At 57.7% G+C, this 20,039-nt stretch overlaps 1 protein-coding gene across 2 annotated transcripts in view; it reads right to left on the bottom strand.

The window, feature by feature from the left end:
* Positions 1 to 679: 679 nt before the first annotated feature.
* The window catches only part of IRF2 (interferon regulatory factor 2), a 75,898-nt gene continuing 56,538 nt past the window's right edge, over positions 680 to 20,039 (bottom strand). For both annotated transcript variants that reach the window (XM_028526845.2, XM_036011765.1), the window contains exons 7-9: positions 9,740 to 9,904; positions 3,264 to 3,310; positions 680 to 2,031 (exon numbers count right to left, since the gene is read on the bottom strand). In XM_028526845.2, the coding sequence (XP_028382646.1) occupies positions 1,714 to 2,031; positions 3,264 to 3,310; positions 9,740 to 9,904 (530 nt within the window). In that variant the 3' untranslated portion in view covers positions 680 to 1,713. The remainder of the gene's footprint in view (positions 2,032 to 3,263; positions 3,311 to 9,739; positions 9,905 to 20,039) is intronic.

Raw genomic sequence — 20,039 nt, 5'->3', positions numbered from 1 at the left:
CTGAAGTACCACACGGGTGGGGGGTGTCTGGGGTCCTCGAAGCCACACTGCTCACTGGAAAAGATACGCCCTTAAGTTCTGAGACCTATGCGTAAGGCCCCAGGTTCCAGAAAGAAGATGGGCTTATTAGAGTCCGACCCCAGCAAACACCGCTTGTTCTTGAAAACGTCTTGTCCATGGGCCCGGCGTGTGACTTAATGCAGAGTTTTAGTCGCAGGTTTGAGCCTCCGGTGGGAACAGGAGCAGCACCGAGGCGGGTGGCACACGCTCACGGCAGAGCAGGGTGGCGGGGTGGTAAGAAGATTCACCCCATCATCACACCGGACTTGGGCTTCTCTCACGCCCTTGCCTCGCACTACCCGTGTGACCTTGAGTGAGGGCACTCTCATTTTCAGCCTCCGTTCCCTCCACGGGAGATGGAGGTAAATCCCCACCCTGCACATGACCTTGACGACTGCAGAAGGTGACTCCCATAGAACGTTCAGCACAGTGCCCGGCTCAGGGCGAGCCCTCCGTGGAGGAAGCCACTCGTGTCCTCCCGGTAAGGCCCTCCAGCGTGTCTCGTGCCGGAGAAGGGAACACTGTTCGGTCCCCAAGAAGAAATGGTACTTTGTCGTCCCGCCCCATGGCTGTGCTCCAAAGCAGACCCAGACAGAGCAGGCGTGATGCCCATTAAAAATTTAACTATATATCATATTCATTTATTATCAATCCACAGGATAATCTGATTGCTACATGAGCTCATAAAAGCTTTTTCACCTTTACAAAATTAAAAAAAAAATGTGCCACAAGGATGTAATAACAACTGCTGATAAACAAGAAAGGAAATCTTAAAATTATAAATTTGCTGTAGAAAAGATAAAAAACAATTATATTTTCTTTAGAATTTTTCACCTTGAATAAAATATTTCCCTGTATAAAAAATAAAAAAGCTTGCTCTGGTTAGAATTAGAGAACTTTTTTTTTTTTGTCTTCAAATCTGAGAATTTGCATAAGGTCTCCATGATAGTTTTTCTTTGTACCGCGTGGCATTCAAGCATAGCAGATTAGAAAGATTTTTCTCTCTTTTTTTAAAGCAGTCTTAACAGGGGGCATTGAGTAGTTCCTTTTCTTCTCCCCTCATGCCCCAGCGATGTGGAGCGCAGCCACTGAGAGAGGAGGAGGAGGAAAGGAACTGGGAGGAATGGCTGGGAGCCGCGGGGGGAAGGGCGGGGAAGGGGTGCCGAGTGTGCTGGGAAGGGGGGCAAGGTCACGAGAAGGTCTATCTGTAAGTGCTTTAAGATAAGGTGCAGAAGCCGACCGCAGATGTCGCTAGTACTGCCCTATGTACATATTCACAAGAATAAAAAATTCCGGCGAGTTCACATTTTCTCTTCCGCTCAGAGGCGTCCACTCCACCATGCTGGCCTTGACCGCGGGCAATGCAGCACCTCGCTGCCCGTGTGGGTGTTGGTCCTGTGATGTCCTTGAACTTGAGGGAGCAGCCCTGGGAGATCCAGCAGGCTCTTAGAGACACATGTCTATCACCGGGCTGGAGTCCTGAGTTAAAGCGACGCTCCAGTCCTGGAGTTGGACACAGCGATCCGTGTCCTACCGTCAAGGCTTTTTCCTTTAGATTTGTCTAAAACAGGTGCCAGAGAGAAAAATAAACTACAAACGAACGACAAAACGAAGCCAGGAACACCCCAACGACCACCAGGGGAAGCCGAAGGCTTAACAGCTCTTGACGCGGGCCTGGGCAATATCCGACGTCTTCTTGATGACGCTGGCCCGGTTCTCCCGGTTCTCCCGGTCCGGCCGACTGCTGCCGGGCGCGGCGGCGACGGGGGACGCGAGCGGGTGGTCTGGGTAAGGGGGCCAGGAGCTGCTGAAGGGCATGGGGTAGCTCTCCTCTTTGATGGTGACCTGGAGGTCCGGCTTGTTGGAGGTCACGAAGGTCGCCATGCTGGGCAGCAGGTAGGTGCTCCGTGTACCCATGTTGCTGAGGTACTGCTTGCCTTCGATGTTCCTCTTCCGCCAGGAAGGTCGTCCCTGCCGAAGGAGAGAATGGAAATAGGCGTTTTCGGGGCTTTCTAGGGAATAGCTTTTCTTTAAAAAAAAAAAAACGACCACCGTTCCCACGTGTTAGTGTTTAATTGGATTTCTCAAGGGCCGTGGAAGGAGCGGAAGCTTCGCATCTCGACCTCCCTCAGCAGGAGCCCCTGTCCAGCGAGTCACACCCCGAGCGGCGGTTTCTGCTCCCTTTCTACCAACTCCCCCCTGCTACCGCCCAGAAATGCAGCCTGGACGGGGCTGCGAAGGCAGGAGAACAGGCAGCCACTAGGCTTCCAGCTCCCCTGGGCCCCGGCCGCCCAGCCTGATCGTCAGGCAGGTCCTCGGCCTCAATGGTCGGTCTGTGATGGCGACTTGGCTCCTCCTGGGCGGCCCCACCGGATCTTTGAGTGAACTGGCATTTTCAGAGGGAGGGGAGTGAGAAACCCGGCACCAAACAGTCAGTACCCCCTTGGCTGCTGTTAAGTGGGTGCCGCTTGGCGCTCCAGGGTGCCAAGCCAACAGCCGGCCTCCAGGGCGGCGTCACTCAGAGGAGCTGGTTCCCTGACCTTGAAGAAACAGGGTCGGACTGCGTGTGAGTTTCGTGTACACCTAGTTCTGTCTTTTCCGGATTCCCGGACTGTGCTGGGAAGTATTTAGTGCACTGGGGAGTGAAGGAATGGCCGTCCTTCAAACAGCCATTAGCGTGTGTGTGTCCGTGTGTCCCTCTGTCTCTCTGTCCCTCTGTCCCCCTCTCTCTGACACGGGCACGAAGCAGGCTTCGGCAGGGATGCTTCCCATCATCACCGCTACAGCCGGTTCCTGCGCTTGTGTGAGCCCAGAGGGCCGGGGCCCGGGGGCCCAGGGGGCCACCCTTGCTTCATCAGCACTTTCTGACGGCTACTGCTGGCCACTGCTTTTGGCCACCCAGCCCCTCCGCCTCTGCCCGTGAACTCGGCTGTTGGCTGTTGGTAAGAAGCGCAGCACCCCCCACCCGGTCCGGTCTCCTCTTCCTGCCATCACAGCCTCTCTTCCCGGGGGCGAGGTCAGGCACCCTTCCCTCCCGTGCGGCTCCCAAAGCTTCATCTTACACTTCAGCCTCCACAATACGGTAAAAGTCATGTTCCGTATACTTTACACACACACACCCCCAAGAGCAACCCTCAGGACCAACAGAAAAGAGCCTTCACCGGCAGCGAGGACCCCGCGGAGCCGGCGGCCAGCGTGCTTACCTCGGCACTCTCTTCGTCACTGGGCACGCTGTCGGTGGTTTCGCTTTCTGTGCACAGAGAGAAAACACAGGGCCGTCACTCCCGCAGCACCAAGGGCCTCGAGGCTCGGGCAGCGTTAAAGGTATCGGCGCTTCTTTTCTTCCAAGAGAAAGGGTAACTAAACTCACAATTTCCGCCCCCCCCCGTAAGGTCAAACATGCATGCGTGGGAGATGCCAGGGTGAATGGGGACGCCCTAACTGGCCCTAAAGAGGGTGGCTTCGGGTTGAGGGGTGGCTCACTCTCCACCGGCCAGGAGGGGGTGACGGTCACTGGGGTGCCATCTGCTTCCTGCTCCCCCTGCCCTCTGCTCACACCCACCTCCTCGCCAAGCCTGGTCCTCACCACCCCCCTCTTTCAACGCCCCCACGGGCCCCCTCTTCCAGTGCAAGTCCCCGAGTTCACCACACCTCAACTCAGAGTGTTCCTCCGTCACCCCGACCTGACCCGACCCCTCCTTCCCCTCGTACCCCTCGAGTGCGTGCGCCCTGGATTTGTAAGTTGCACCTTCTGCCCAGTTACTGTGGACGGGCAGGTTCTGGGGTGGCCGTGCCACCCCAGTGGCTTATCCAGGGGATTATTTTCCTGTGGGATTCCCTCCTTGGGAGGGTGACTGGGACCCGTGACTTGCTTTAACCCAACAGGACGCGGCAGTGAAGGGGACGGGCCGTGTGCAATTATGTAACATGAGGCGTCTTGAGGAGGCTCTTTCAGGGGGAGGTTCGTACGACGAAGGATTAAGACTGCTTCCAGCCCCCAGGCAGCGAGAAACGGAGGCCCTCGGAGGGACAACTGCAAAGCACCCCCCACACGCCCTGAGCTTGGATGTGGATCCCCACCCCTGCCCTTCGATCCTCGGTGTGGCTGCGGGTCCGAGCTCAGGCAGGCCTGCCCTCCCGGGCCTCAGAGACGGCAGGACAAGGAATGCGTGTTGTTTGAAGCCACAGGGAGTGGATTCTGTCGGCATCCTGATTCAGCCCACCAGCCGTGAGCTGCGGGGCAAGACGCCTCCCTTCCCGGAGCCGCGGTTCCCCATCTGCCAAACGGCAGGGTCACGCCTCCCCAAGAGGGCTACGTGCTGACCGCGTGAGAGGCATGGGGCAGGCCCGGACAGGCCCTGGCAGGCGGCACACACTCAATCAAGGTGGCTGTGCCTTTGAACTCTGCCTCGGTCAACACCGGGTTTGCACATGCTCGATTAACAGCGTCAAAGTCAACAGCAGTGATTACAAATCACCTGCACATAGAACACAGGGTTTTTTTCTTTAAGTTGTTCAAAGTTCACAGCTTTGAGAAATCAAAGCACCAAGGGCAGAACTTCTGAAACACAGAGACCCTTAGAGACCCCTGAGGCCAGGCCCCGAAGAGCAACCGTCCGAGCACACAGTCCTGGAGGGCCGCGTGCGGGGTGGAGCCCGCTGGGGGGACACGGGCCTCGTTGGCCTCACTGGGAGTGGCATCAGGAGGGTGGCGCTGTCTTCCTCCCACCGAGGAACTGGCCTCCAGCCTCAGGGCTTGCTGGTGGCGCAGCCCCAGCCCAGACCCATTCCTCTCGCGCCCCCAGAGCCCCAGGCGCAGACCAGGCCCTCTGTGAGCTGAAGGCGGGAGAGCGCAGGGGCAGATGGAGCGCCCTTCATTCCCTAACAGAGAAAGCGAGCGTGCCGGCCACATGGGCCCCGCCCTGGAGCCTTTCTGCGGGCGTCTCGGCTGTTGTTCTCCGGTGACCTCCCGGGCACGAGAGGGGGACCGTGAGGACGCCCTGTCCTCTCCTGACTATGCGTCCCCGAAGCTTCCCTGACCGCGAGCCACAGACCCCCAGCTGCTAACAGCCCTCGGCATCACGCCCGCTGCTCCAGCGTCTGACGAAATTTCCAGGTCCCCTTCCCATGTCTGTGCTTCGTTTTCTCTGCGCTTTGCAGAAGCCAAGGTTTCTCTTCCTTTCCTGTAAGTCTAGGCCCCTCCCCTCCTAATTACCCTCCATAAACACCTTTCCCCTTCAAATAAAAGCAAAGCAGATGCCAACAGGCATGCTCTGGGGGCTGGCTATGCGCAAAAATGAGCAGTCGACCTGAGGTTCTGGAATTCCGGCCCAGCCCCAGGCGGGAGGGACCGGGAGGCGGAGCCTGGGCGAGGCTCCCTGGTCACGCCTGGCACACACCGCACGCACGTGGTCAGCCAGTTCTCAACGCCAGGGACCCAGCTGGAGCCACGCAGAGACACGCGTGTTCCGAACTCACGTTCCAGCTGACACGAATGATGGCTGAGAGCATCGTTTCCCGATGAGGGCCGGTGCTTCTGGAGCGGTTATGAAGGCTCTCCACACCGGAGCACTGAGCTTTCCGACTCCGGTGGAGAGGATGATGACCTTGGCTGCCTTCAGCCCAAGAGCAGGAAGCTCCAGCCCCAAGACCCTTCTCTCCAGAGCCCCAGTGGTTCCCGTGGCCGCCCCTGAAGCTCTGCCCACGGCTCTTTGTGGGGGCCCTCAGGCCCATGTTCCTGGTTTTCACCATTATCGCCCCTTTCAATAGCAAAGCGAGTTATTTCATCTTTCCTTTCCATTACACTTTGGATCCGGTGTTTTATTTACTGTGAATACAGTGGAATGAAAAATAATTGGGAGCTGCTTCCCAGCGTGGTCTGAATAACGTCTGAGGGTGGTAACGGGTGTACGAGTCACGCGTTTCATCGTTCTGGCCTCAGTTTCCCTGAAAGCAACCGGGAAGGGGGAGGTTCGGGCTGGGTGCTCTCGAAGACCCTTCTTCCAGATCTGTAGCGCTCGGGCGATGCTGGTCTTCAGCTCACACGCCGCTGCAGCCCAGCCTTCGCTGTCAAACCACCTCAGGAACATCGGGGGGCGGGGGGGGTGCAGAATGCTTTCCAGCAAAGCCTCTCTGCCCTCTGACATCCTGGGGCGTTTTCTGGAAGGCTCTTTCTTGTTCAACACGGTTTTTTGAGGTTGACAAGATTTCTTTCCCTCCATCCCTTGCTCAGTTACTTTCGCTAGAAAGCTCCAGAAAAGGCTCAAATCAGAGTCATCTGCATCTCAGAGATCCTTCGCCTCCGCCTCGCCCAACAGGAGGCACTGGGATCCCCGGGGACAGGGCACCTGTACTGCCGGCAGTCGGTTGGCCCGGAGGCGGCCTCCGTTCTCTTGGCCTCTCGGCGGTGAGCGGCGACCCTCTGGGCCTCGCCTCCCTCCCCAGCCCGACCCCGTCCTCTCGTCCAAGGGCCTTCTCCAATGGGCTCTTGCGAGACTTTTACGAAACTATCAACATTGAAATCCTGGCATCACACATCAGGCAAATGGCCACGTTACGGAGGACCTTTAAAAACAAAACGAGCCCTGGCTGGCGTAGCTCAGTGGATTGAGCTCGGGCTGCGAACCAAAGTGTCGCAGGTTCGATTCCCAGCCAGGGCACATGCCTGGGTTGCAGGCCATGGCCCCCAGCAACCGCACACTGATGTTTCTCTCTCTCTCTCTCTCTTTCTCCCTCCCTTCCCTCTCTAAAAATAAATAAATAAAATCTTTAAAAAACCCCCGACTCTCCCCTAGTTTCCCAAGGCTGGGCTCTGGGACAACCCCGCCCCCGAGATGAAAGCTTTACGAATCCAACTGGAATTCAATGCTGCTGCCTTAACCCAGCTGATGCAAGTACTTCCCCCGTCTCTGCTTGCTCGCCGTCCATGTAGGCTGGAGAGAAGACAGACTTGCAAAACTCAGTGTGGTTTTGTAATCCCGTTGGGATTTTATTTCAGTGACCAGGAGGGGAAAAAATAGCTAACGGCGGCCTCCAAATACCAGGCTCCTCAGCACATGAATGGAAGTGGTTAGAGAAGGCTGAAACTCAGCGGAATAATCAAAACAACAGCAACAAAAAACCCGTCACGGAAAACGGGCAGGGAGCCAGCCCCACCGGGGAGCACAGAGGTAGAAAGGTGACCAAGGACCAAAAAAAAAACAAAACCCCTGCCTTTCCCAGCAGCTCGCTCTAGAATTCCTGACTAAATAGACTTGAACTTGCTATCGCCAGCAACGGATTTATGAGGAACATAACAGTGATGAAACATTTTGGCTCCAACCAACAAGCCTCCTTCCAACGGGCCCTGGAGAATTCAGACAATGAAAACAACAGAAAGAGCTCAAGGCCGGCCTCCCACAAACCCCCGCTGCCTGGCGGCCTGGCACTGAAGTCCTTCTTTTCAAACCCATGCAGATGCCTGAAAGGCTAATGAAACTTTCTTCTCTCTCCGCGTGAGTCAGCTGTTCTCGGGATTCTTCTGCTAAAGCAAGATGCCGCTGCCGGCAGACGTGCCAGCAGAGGTCGTTCCGGAAGCCCCGGGGAGACCTCGGGAAAGTCTCCCTGCACACACGCACGAAAAGGCCTGTCCTACCGCTCCCGCCCGGCAAGGAGACCACGACGTGGGGAGGACTAATGCGGCGTGACGTGGCAGCCACGCAGCTCTGTAGGCAGAGACAGAGCGGCCTTGCAGTCAAGCGTCAATGATCTCCACTCGTACCACGGAGGCAGGAGCCGCCTGCTCGGCCTCCCCCGGGGGGCTCCCCGAGATCTCGGCGGGTGGGGGCGGGCGTGTTCTGATGGCGGAGCCCACACACGGCCGGCCGGCCAGGGCAGCGTGGGGGTCATAGGGTGGCCTCAGCTCCACGTGGGTGCTAACTGGGCTGCCCTGCCTGCCGTCCACCCCGGACATGCTGCTCTGGCCACGTGGGCCCTGGATTCCCAGTGTCTAAGAGGGAAGGGCGACGGTACCCGGGCTGGCAGGCAGGATGACTCTCACGCTGATGACGCCAACGAGTTCCGAGAAGGAGCGCGGTCCCCGGGGCACAAGAAGCACACCGAGAGGGACTCCCACTCAGGGGTCCAAACAGGCCCGATGCCTGAATAACCACGGACAAGCATGTCCTGCTGGACAGACCGGAAGCCTCCTGTGGCTGAGGCTGCTCTCGCACGGCTTCAGTGTTCCTGGCAGAAAAGGAGGCGAGGGCCCCGAGCTCCCATGCTAAGTGAAACGAGCCAGTCGCAGAGGTCACGAGCTGCCTGCCTCCACGCAGGTGACATATCTGAAGCAGCCGAACTCGCAGGAAGTAGAATGGTGGCAGCCAGATGCTGGGGGGGGGGGGGGGGGGGGGGGAGAGCGAACTGGTGACGAACGTTCTGGAGACGACGACGGTGACGGTTGTACGGCGTGAACGTACAGATGCCGGCGAAGGGGCAAAGCTGGTGTATTTTATGTTATGTGTACTTGACCACCATTATTAAGAAGTTAAAAAGGAAAGTGGGGGTTTGGGGGGTTCAGTGACCGGTAAGTCACAGACCCCCTGCCCTGGGGCGGCACCCTGGCTGAAGCACACTCGGTTCGGCGGCCCACAGGAGGGGCCCTGGGAAGGGTTCCGGAACCGTGTGTTGGAGGTGACTGCAGCTGCTCCCCATGCTGGGGCCTGTGCGCTGCGGTGCTGGCGACAACACTGACACGGAATCTGTATTTCCTAGTGACAGCCAAGTGCCCCCAGACCACACGGAGAGCACCGAGTACACGAGCGTGTGATGTCGGTGGGGAAAAGGGGGCCACCGCTGTGGTCTGTGAGGAGGGGAGGCCACCCGGGTCGGGGTCCAGGCCTGTGACTGTCTGAGCCAGTCCCTGCACTGCTATGGCCGTCCCCCGGGGCTCAGAGCGGGGCTCAGCTGCCTGGCCCAGTTAGAAGCTGTTCCGAACTGACAAAGAAGGGGAGAGGATGTGGGAGTCACAAGTAACCCCGGTGGAACGGGATGAGCCGGGGGGTCTGAAGGCCTAGCTCAAGTCCTGACCCAAACACTTCCTGGCCGTGTGACCTGGAACAAGTCCCTGCACTTCCAAACGTCAAAGCCCTGGAAGAAATGTTCCCTAAGGCCCTACCCAGCTCGGTCCGACTCAGACTCCATGCCAAACGCCCTTCCGAATTTCTGAGAATGTGTGCACACACAACAGACTCAGGCGAACGGCTTCTCCAAAGGAATGTTATTTGTTAGCGATGCATGAAGATGTCGTGGGAGATCAAGTAAAAAAAATTGCTGGGACTATTATGTCCTCTGAGAAGAATGGTGTCCGAGTCACGCTGGTCGAGAAAATTAAAGCAAGAACAATTCCCAGGAGTGGGCAGAGGCCCTTTGCTGTGCAGGGACACGAGCAGCCCCGGACTAAAGGACAGCCCCCACCCCACTCGCTCCTTGCTCAGCCCTGGAATGGCCCCCCTCCCTAGCTCCCTGCTCAGCCCCGGAGCTGCCCCCTCCCTCACTCCCTGCTCAGCCCCGGAGCTGCCCCCTCCCTCACTCCCCGCTCAGCCCCAGAGTGGCCCCCACCCCACTTACTCCCTGCTCAGCCCCGGAGTGGCCCCCACCCCACTTACTCCCCGCTCAGCCCCGGAGCAGCCGGGCCCCTCACCTGCATAGGAAGACACGGGGGAGATCTGCAGAGGGTACAGCTCGCTCATGCTGACCGGCTGCTCATCGCTCTCGGTGGTCACCTCCACCACCTGGCAAATATCCGGTGGGTTAGTGACAATCTCTTGATCCTCAATGTTGCTGTCCAGAGGTGACGGTCCTACAACTTCAAAAAAAGGAAGCCATCATGCACCAGCGTCTCCTGCTTTCACAGTTCTAAAACACGCTCTCAAGACAGAAAACCTTCCCCCCAAAAAAGCCAAAGAGCCAGGAACCCCATTCTCAGCCACCACGTGCTGTGTGCTCTGCCATGAAACCCAAGAACAAGCCTTAGCTTTGGGTTACTGTCTCCAGAGAAGCCGCTCGCCGGAGACCCGGCTCCGCAGGACCACTTCCAGCAGGCCTGCCACTGGGGCTCACACGGGACGGTGTCCCAGACTTAACCCGGTCGTGATCCAGGCTGTGGGACCACAGGCAGCGTCCAGACTTAGCCCCAGGGCCCGACGGACTGTGCTTTGACCCTGACTAATTTCTGTTCTCTGCTCTCCTTCTGAGCGAAGCTGCTGTGCTGTGTTCCGGGTCCTGGGCTTCAGAGAGGCATTATCGTATCCTGGTAAGAAGGAAGAGCCACCCGCGTGACCCCACGGTGTCACTCCTAGCGGTGGGGTGCCCTGTTCATACTCCCAGCCCTCCTCCTGCTCTGCAGGCCGTGTGACCACTGGAGGAAATATCCAAATAAGAGGACACAATAATTTCCCAATTCTGACACACAGTAGCAGTGGCGACTCCCCAGGGCCGTGACAAGAAGAACTCTGACCTCCTGGTTCTGAATCCTGCCTCCTTGTTTTAAACCAAACTTTGATAGGTGAGACTGTAGATTCACAAGCGGTTGTAAGACATAATACAAAGAGATCGTGTGTGCCTTTGACCCAAGGTCCCTCCCATGGGGGCAGCGTGCAGCACCACAGGACAACACGAGCAGACGGACAGCCGCCTCTGCTTCTTGCTCGGCGGTCCTCCATCTCACCTGCATTTCCTTCTTACGTGTGGTTACGTGTGTGCGCTTACTTCTGTGCAACCTTATCACGTATGTAGTTTCACGTACCTGCCGCCACACTCATCGTCACAAGCACCCCCCATGTTACTCTGTTGTCACCGCACCCGCCTTCCTCCGACCCCCTCCCCTTGCCTCAAACCCCTGACATCCCCTCATCTGTTTCTCCTCTCTGTCATTTTTGTCATTTCAGGAATGTGTCATTCATTGGCTCACACAGCAACCCTCCGAGACTGGCGTTTCTCACTCAGTGTAATTCCCCAGAGATCTATCCACACGAGTCGTGGGGGTGAGGAGCTGGCCCCTTTCCCTTGCTGAGTAATATTCCGCAGCTGGGATGTGCCCGCTGTCTCCCCACCCTCCCTCCGAGGGACTTCTGAGTCGCTTCCATTCTTTGGCGACTACAGATAGGGCTGCTGTGCACGTTTGTGCACGGGGCCTGTATAAACGTAAGTTTCCATTGCTCTGGGGTAGACGCCCAAGAGGGCAGTTGCTGGATCATACGGCAATTACACGTTCCGTTTTACAGCAAACTGCGAACTGCTCTGCGGAGGGCTGCCCGTGTCACACTCGCGCCGGCGGGCGGGGGCGGTCTCTCTGACGCACCTCCTCGCCAGCTCCGGAGTCCTCACGCCGTCATTCGCTTCAGCCACAGTGACTGGCAGGTGTGGCTCTCATGTCCACGCCCCTCGTGCCCCGCCCTCCTGTGAAACGGAGCTGACCTCGCCCTTCAGGTGGCGGCGCATTCGACGAAACGCACCCGGGAGCTGGCACCAGCAACCGCGCGGGCACCACCGTCCTCTCCCGAGGGCCACGGCATTGTGGCACCCCAATCAGCATTTCCCTTGTGCTCCGTGTGTGAGTGATTTGAATGTTTTCTGCCATAAAACTGACAGGGGAAGCCATGGTTATGCTGTTACACACAGAGAAACCCAGGCACAGAGAAGCAGAACTACGCGCCCGAAGTCACACAGCCAGTAGGGTTACGTGCGGCGTGCGCCGTCCCTGACCTTTTCTCGGCCATCTGCAGAATGTGCGGGTCAGGCGGGACGGCGGCCCCAGGTCAGCCCTCCGGAGGAGCCAGCCCTCGGGGACCGGTTCCTGTTTCCACTGCTCTGAGGGTTTGAATCGCTCCAGTGGTTCTGTTTATACATGGATTCCGGTTTTGCTCGTTTGGGGCGGGGGGTGGAGGGGGTGGAATGACCAGCCGGAGGTAGGGAGAGCACGGCCTGATCCCTGCGCAGGGAAGGCCTGAGAAGGAGCAAGGACTCCCGGGCTCTCTCGTGAAGACAGGACGGGCACGCAGGGGCTGGGAGAGGAGAGCTGGGGACGGGACGGAAGGGCCCACGGAGCCACGGCCCACGGAGTGGAAGGGGAAGTTGGGGTTGGGCAGCTTTTCCTGGAGGGGAGAGGAAGGAGGCGCAGGCGCGCAGGCAGGCAGGCGAAGTCCGGCAGGCGGCCGCCAGACTCCTACCCGTCCCCTGGACGGTGTCAGCACGAGAGCATCAGTTACGCAGCTCGCCAGACACAGACGGAGCCCGGCGTGGCCCGCTCTCAAGTTTCTTCTGCCTCCTCTCCCAAACAGAATGGAGCAGCAGGAAAATGAGACTTTCCAAGTGCTAAGGAGCTGTTCGTGGGTAGAGACAGAAGCCTAACAGGGTGTGAGAATGTGTGTGTGTGTGTGTGTGTGTGTGTGTGTGTGAGAGAGAGAGGGAGAGAGAGGAGGGGGTGTGTATAAGCCACACCCAGTCTCAGGCGATTAAAGGCTTACGGAGATTTGACTGAGACCAAAGCCACTCGGACTTCCAACGCTGCAAAGTCCATTTCTCTTTTGCACTGTCATCCCGAACAGAAACAGCAAGCTAACCAGGAATATAAACAATGGCAGCAGTTCAAGCATCTTTCTAATTTTATCCCTCCGTCTTGACCAAGAATTCTCCCCTCGCCATTCTTTCCCACAACGCACAACTCGGTGATGCAACACGAGAGAGATTTATTGAGCACCTACTTTGCACAAGACATTGCTGTCGAGTACTGGGAGGGGCAGAGCAAGACCCACGCAGTCACAGCCCTGGTGCCCAAGCAGCCTGGGAGCGCTCCAGGCCGCAGCACAGTCACGAGAGTACGCCGAGTGCAGCAGTGAGCAGAAAGAGAAGGGGGGAGGGAGTGGGGTGGGGGAGGCCGCGTGATGTGAGTGGAGGAAGTGGAATTTTTTTCCAGTTCGAGGAATCAAAGGCTTCTATGAGGCCTTGGGGAGGGCAGGGCGGGAGGCGAGCAACAGGCCATCCTCACAATGCCTCTGTTTTTTTGGAGCCGTTTCCTGAGAGGCCCAGGACAGCCCGCCCTCTCCTTCCTGCGAGCCTCTCGCTCGCTGTCCCCGCTGTTCGGCCAAAACTGCAATGTGACAGGACCTTGTGACACGTCTCGGCTTTCTGCCTCACCCCGCAAGTTGATTCCACACACCCTCACTTAAGGGTTTATCTGGGGCTGTCCTCTCCGGCCCCAATAGGGCCCTCAAGAGAGGGGAGGACCCGCAAGAGGACTTCTTGTGCCTGGACTCAGCCCCACCTCGCCCCAGACAGCAGTGCGACGACCCCTGCTGAGTAAATGGGGAGAAGAAGCAACCATCTTGTGGCCGGGGGTGGGGGTTGGGGGGGCCTCACTGACAGCAGCCACAGGCCTGGCCACTCACAAGCAATGGACGTGACGATGCACGTTTTGTAGAGAACTTCAAGACACCTAGCCAGTGGGCTTTTCCAGACCAGGATGGAGTGGAGAAGACACACGTGGTCAGCCACAGCTCCCGAAGCTGCGGGTAGGTGGGGGGGGGGGGGCATGCTGCAGGCGGGGAGAAGGTCCCGCATCTCAACCGACCGTGTGGTGCTCACTCTACAGGATCCACCTGTCAACACTCACACGGCCGCACACCCCAGAGGGGTGCGTTTTATACCGCATTTCATTGAATAGACAGGCCTTAAGACACAAGAAGTAGACAAGCCCCTCTGCTTAACTCTCGAAATTACATGCATTGGGGTAACGTTGCCTGAAAACCTCGTGTGAATTTCAGGCGTACGACTGCGTGACACCACACCTGCCGGCCCTACTGTGTGCTCCCCGCCGGAAGCCCGGTCTCCTCCCCGCACCACGTGTTTGACCCCCTTGGCTCTCTTCTTCCAGCTGCTGGCGACCGGGATGCAGAAGTCGCGTCTCTGATTCCCAGGCTACAGGCTGGGTCCCCAGTTGACTTCGTGACACCATCTCCACGGCCCGCCGTCCCCCCTCCGAGTGTGTTGCTTTATGCCTCGGGCCGGGCGGCCCCTTCTCTCCACCCGAGCACGGCTGTGGGCACTTTAGAAACTTCCCCCGCTCAGAGGCGCAAGCCCTAGGGAGAAACACGAAAACCCCAAACTCTGAGATGCTCTCGGACCGTGAGGTGGGCACGGTCCCTGGTCGATCTGTGTCTCTGTCTCCGTGGTGACTCATTTCCCTGGTCCCCCCGTCTGCCCCAAGGGACCACACACGAAGTAACATGACTCACGACAACTGAAAAGTCCCAAGAATGGCAAACGTTTTAGCGATCCACTCGAGCAAATAAGGTTAGAAGTGGCACCCAGCTAGGCGCTCGAGGATCCCAACAGATAAATAATAATAACAAAACCTACCCTTTTTGCCTCCCCCATGACTCGCTCCTAGGCCCCCACACCCCACAATGAAGGTTCGGTCCTCGTCCTCATCCTAGACACGAGGGCAGACGTCAGGGAGAGCGGAATAACAGATTCCCGGTCAGACAGACAGTTAAGTGGCAGAACCAGGATTCACGTTCAGCTTCCCCTGACCCCAAAGCCCAACTCCAGGGCCTCCCAGCCTGGCGTCCCCAACAGGGAGTTACTAAGTTCAAACTGAGCGCCGCCTCCCAGCTCTCTGAGCCCCTCGTAGGGTAAAAAACACTCGATTCTCACCTTAACGAGACTCTGGGATAACAACCAGTAACGGGATTGCTCTTCAACAGTTCTCTACGGGGCGCCAAGGAAAGTCCCCAAAGGTCAGAGGAGCGAGAAACCCACTAAGTTGCTCCAGCTTATTGAGGTCAGCACACGGGGAAAAGAGCCACCCGCAGGAATGCAATTTTATCTGGACCTAGTTGCTGAGACTTACAACAGTATTATTCATGGCTGGTTACTGATGGACTGGTTTGATTCCTTAAAAGGTCGATCTGCCTTTATTAACAATTGTTGACCTCATGTAGGGCTCCGCTGGAGAAAGCTCTTATTTTTTAAAAAAGACTTTATTTGCTCATTTCTAAAGAAAGGGGAAGGGAGGGAGAGAAATATCGATATATCGGATGTGTGAGAGAAACATCGATGTGTGGTTGCCTCTTGTGTACCGCCAACCTGGGACCTGGCCCACAACCCAGGCAAGTGCGTTGACAGGGGATCGAACTGGCAACCTTTTGGTCCGTAGGCTGGCATTCAACCCACCGAGCCACACCAGCCAGGGCAGAAAGCTCATTAAAAACAGGGACTTTTAGAAGCAAAAAGGTCTGTGAAGATGGGTGGGTCCTCCTTTGCAGCTGAAAGAAGCTGAAACCCAGAGAGGCTGGGAAAACTGTCCAAGTCACGGGCAGCTGCAGGGTCGAGAATAAAGCTTACTAGGGGGCATATGAAATCAGGCCCGCCCCGCAGGACCATGGAGGGACATTTCTCCTTAGCCTGAGCTGGACGTTTCAGATTTGAAACTGTTACCCTCAGCCCTGATGACATGGCACAGAGGAGGCTACCATTCTGACTCAAATGTCTGTTAATATATTGTGATGATGTCATGGCCATAATCATAGTAATATCTTCCCACCCTATAACCACAGAGTGGTTTTTCCATTACTCTCCCGTGATCCTCATAACGACCCCGAGAGACAGGCAGGTCAGGACAGTCACTTCTGTGTTAAAAATGAGGAAACCGAGTCTCGGCGAGGTGAGGGAGGTCACCCAAGGTCACAGGGTAAATAAAAACTGCAGAGCTAGGTCTAGAAGCCACGTGTTTTTAACTGCTGATCTAGGGTACTTTCAATAAAATAATAATACTGAGAGAGAAAGCATGGCCGTGGTTTGGTCTAGCAGCCCAAGAGCAATGGCAGGATCTGTGGGCCGCTCATGTCTGAGAGGGGGGCTCTGTCCTGGCCGGGCAGACTGCCCCCTCAAACAGCCACCGGCTGGCGCAGGTGCTGGGAGGGGTGGGGGTGAGGCCCAGGGCACACCCTCCCCTGCCCTGAGAAAACAGCGTCTCACACCGGGGAGCAGAGGTGTCCCGGCCAAACTCAGTGGAGCTCATCGCCGCATCTCCAGGGTCGGCGGTCTGGGAGCAGAAATGTAGGTCAGGCTTCCCAGGCCGGCAGCCAGACCCGCCGGAGGAGCCGCGCATCTTGTGCTGTGTCCGCAGAGCCTAATCGGCCACCACTGCACTCTCCCTGCGCGGGCACAGGGGAGGGGTCCAACTGCTCAGAATCAGGAATCGTTCCGATGTGAAAACAGGTCTGGGAGAGGTGGGCAGGAGCCCCTTCACCAGGATCTTGGGGCCAGGAGGGAGACTCCGGGTCTCTGTCCGGGGGGCGATGGGGACAGGGTGAGACGTCTGGCTCTTTTTCGGAAACCCCTCCACGTGGAGAGTGAACGGGGAGGGGGGGGACACAATGGAAGAGCTCAGGCGAGGGCGGAGGTGGCGGGGCGCAGTGTCAGACACAGAAAGGGACGGATTGGAGAACTACGCGTCGGGAAGACAGGATTTCAGAGTTCATTATCAACGCCGGGGGTGGCATGGGAGAGGGGAAAGGAGAAAACATACGCAGCCTCATAAAAAGACGGCCAGTTTCTTGGGTAAATAAAAAGTTCTGCCCTGGCTGGCGTGGCTCAGTGGATTGAGCACAGGCTGCGAACCAAAGCATCGCAGGTTCGATTCCCAGTCAGGGCACATGCCTGGGTTGCAGGCCACGGTCCCCAGCAACCGCACATAGATGTTTCTCTCTCTTTCTCTTTCTCCCTCCCTTCCCTCTCTAAAATAAATAAATAAAATCTTAAAAAAAAGTTCTTAGGGTTGGAAACAGGACGGCCAGAGTCCACCACCCAGCGCGCTGGCCACACACGGCGGCCGGGAGTGGGTCCATCGCAGCCTCAGCGCTGGGAGCAGGCTTTCCGAGGTCCAGCCCGCGGGAGAAAAAGGATCTCATTGGTTCTGAGTCCGGGTGTACTGCGGCAACTCGGTTCACATTCACTTGGGGTTTCATGCTGTTCTGAGTTTCCTAGGGGTCCCGGCAAATGTGGGTGCCTTGCCTGTGGCCCCCAGTCCCGAGGGGTGAGCAGCTCAGCACCCCCACTGGGCCAAGGGAAGGCACGGGGCACAGCCTGCGGAGAACCAGCACGGGAGACCCTCTGTGCACCCTGTACCCGAAGCCCCTGTTGATCTTGTAGCTCAGGGGTGTCAAATGCATTTCCACCGGGGGCCACATCAGCCTCGCAGCTGCCTTCAAAGAGCCAAGGGGAATGTCAGGACTGTATCCGTGTAACTCCTCCTTAACTAGGGGCAAGGAGCTCCGAGTTGCCACTGGGTAGAGACAAGGTGGAGGGCCGGATTTGGGTCTGCGGGCCTTGCCTTTGCCACCTGTGTTGCAGATGGAGTTTTTGGCATGTTAATTACCAGGAAAAATGGCAAAAGGAACAGGGAACAGAGGGCTCAGAGGAAGAGACAAAGACAGAGTTCCACAGCCTAGGCCACCTCTGGCCACCCTCGAGTCATTACGGATTCTGGGGCCAGAGGCCTGGGGGGCGGGGGCCCAGGGGGGGTCTCCACGGTGTGAATCTGGTTCTCCCGAGACTTCGCTCCTCCCCGCCGACACCTGAGTATCTAAGCCTGCCTGAAACAGCTACCTGAAGAACACTTCCAAGTTAGCCAGATTTGGAAGCAATTACCAAAAGAAAAATAAAACAGCACATCCTCTGAGGCGTATTTTGGGCAGCCACACTCAAGACGAAATCCAGACCACGCTGTTCCCTAATTTCTGTATGCCTAGTCAACTCCGGGTGGCCGGGCTGACCTCGGCGTGCAGTGAATAGCTCCCCTTGTCCCGCAGCAATCTCCGCTCTATGGAAGGGCGGGGTCACCTTTCATCCTGAGACACAACGGGCTATAAAGCCCCACTGGGCGACTCAGACAGACCGCACGCACCTGCCCACTTGCACCCTGGCCTGGAGGCCGCTCCGACAGAGCTCAGCCTCAGCCGAAGCTCCGCCAGGCCGGGCACGCTGCCAGCGGGGCACTGGACATGTCCCCGGCTTCTTCCGCTTCCGAAAACAGAAGTTGCCACACACGTGAAGCAATACAACGCTACAGAAAAGTACAAGCAGAAATAAGGCGTCTTCTCCCTCCCCTTCAGGGGAACTCGGGGACCGGTCTTTGGGGGAGCTGACCCTGCGCACGTAACCCTACAGGAGCGCGGGGACACCGACGGGCAGGTCTGCCACACCGAGGCGGCATGCTCCTCTGGGGCGCACGGCGAGAGCCCCTGTGAGGGAGGCACCGTCAGCTGCTGCGGGCCAGAAGCACGGCCGGGATGCAGCCTGCTGGCACCCGTGGGTGTGTGAGCACGCCGTCCTCTTGCCCTGATCTGGGGGGAGAACACACGTGTCAGGGTAGGGTCCCCTTCGCATTGTGCACGCTTACTGGATTTGTCTGCGAAACAGCCACGCCGTCCAGAATGAAGGGTGCCGGGTGTCTGGTCTACACTGGACTCAGTGAGTGGTTTTCCACCTTCTGCCCTCGCTCAGGGCCCACAGACGCGGGGAAGAAATACCACCTTATGACCAAGCACCTGTGTCCGCTCCCCGTCCTCACCTTCCAAACACCTGCTCGTACGAGCGGAATGGGGGGGGTTCCTGGGAGCTTTCACCTTGGGGCCTAAGCACAAAACTGAAACAACTCTTGAGTTTAGAAATAAACTGAAAGTGAGAAATGGTGTCATTTAAAAAATATTTTTTTAAAGGAGGCTCAGATACTGCAATGGTCTCGGAGTCAGAGTCCCTGCTCCCAACTCCCCAGGACAGGGGTGGCTCACTGAGGGTCACAGGGGACATGTGGACAACCGCCCCTTTAAGGTTTACAACAACCTGGGCAGCTCGGCTGCCGGCAATGACCACGAATCCCCCGTCCTTCCAAACACCTGTACGGCGCCACTTCCTACCTACCTATGAACCTTCGTAACAGCCACCGACTAGGAAGCAAAAGGTACTCAAACTCATTCTACTGCCACCCAGTATCGTTCTACTGTTAAGCCAAGGGAGTCACTCAACCCCAGAGGCGATTCCTAACCCAACCTGCACCCATCATGGCCCCGCAAGTAACGACCTGTTAAATGGGCGCCCAGCCCAGCTGGCCGCCATCACAGCAGGGACCGAGGACGGTGGCCCTGAGAAGCGACATCCTGAGTGAGGCTCAACCAAAACAAATGAACGCCCACTGCGGCCTCCACGTGGGGGGGTGGGGAAGCAGCTTGGGCTCCCTGGCCAGAGGGCTCAGGAGGGAGGACGGCTGGGCTTCTGGTCAGGCAAGACACCTCCCCGCAGAGGGGAGTGGCCAGAACGCTGGATCTTGATGACCTCTCCCAGCTCAAAACAAACCGGCCCCATGCAAAAACGCCCCCCGTGACATGAGCGCCGGGGGAAGGCCAGGCCAGGCCTGCCCTGAGGGTCAGCCTGCTCTCTGCCTCCTCTCTGCATCCTGCCAGACTCCTCTGTGGCCGGGGGACCTCCGGGTATGTGGTTCCACTTCCAAAGCTCCGACCCCGGTGGGGGAGCGAGGGTGACTGACATCTGCGGGGCCACGGCCTCCGGTCTGCACCCAGCTGAGAGGCAGAAATGAAGGCGCCCAGGTGGGACGCCTGCTCGTGTGGCCCCGAGGTTCCTACCAGCATCGCACTGTTTACAGCGTGGAGCAAGCGTGATGGGCCCACAGGTACCCGAGCGCAAGGCCCTGCTGGTGGATTCTGGGGCTGGAGCTGGGCCTCCGCCCACCACCCACGGCCGCATCCCAGTGGGACTGGATTGGGATAAGTGTGCACACTGCTCACCCTCCTGCCTAAACCCTTCCCAGTGGTGTTCACACTGTGCTTACACATCCAACATTTGTGCGCTTCACTGTCACACTTAAGAACGACTCTTTTTGGAAAACACCTTCCAGCATTTTGGAAATAAAACCCCACCTCCTC

Source organism: Phyllostomus discolor, chromosome 11 (assembly GCF_004126475.2).
Source record: "Phyllostomus discolor isolate MPI-MPIP mPhyDis1 chromosome 11, mPhyDis1.pri.v3, whole genome shotgun sequence".
Taxonomy (NCBI): Eukaryota; Metazoa; Chordata; class Mammalia; order Chiroptera; family Phyllostomidae; genus Phyllostomus; species Phyllostomus discolor.
This window is presented reverse-complemented; position numbering and strand designations above follow the sequence as displayed.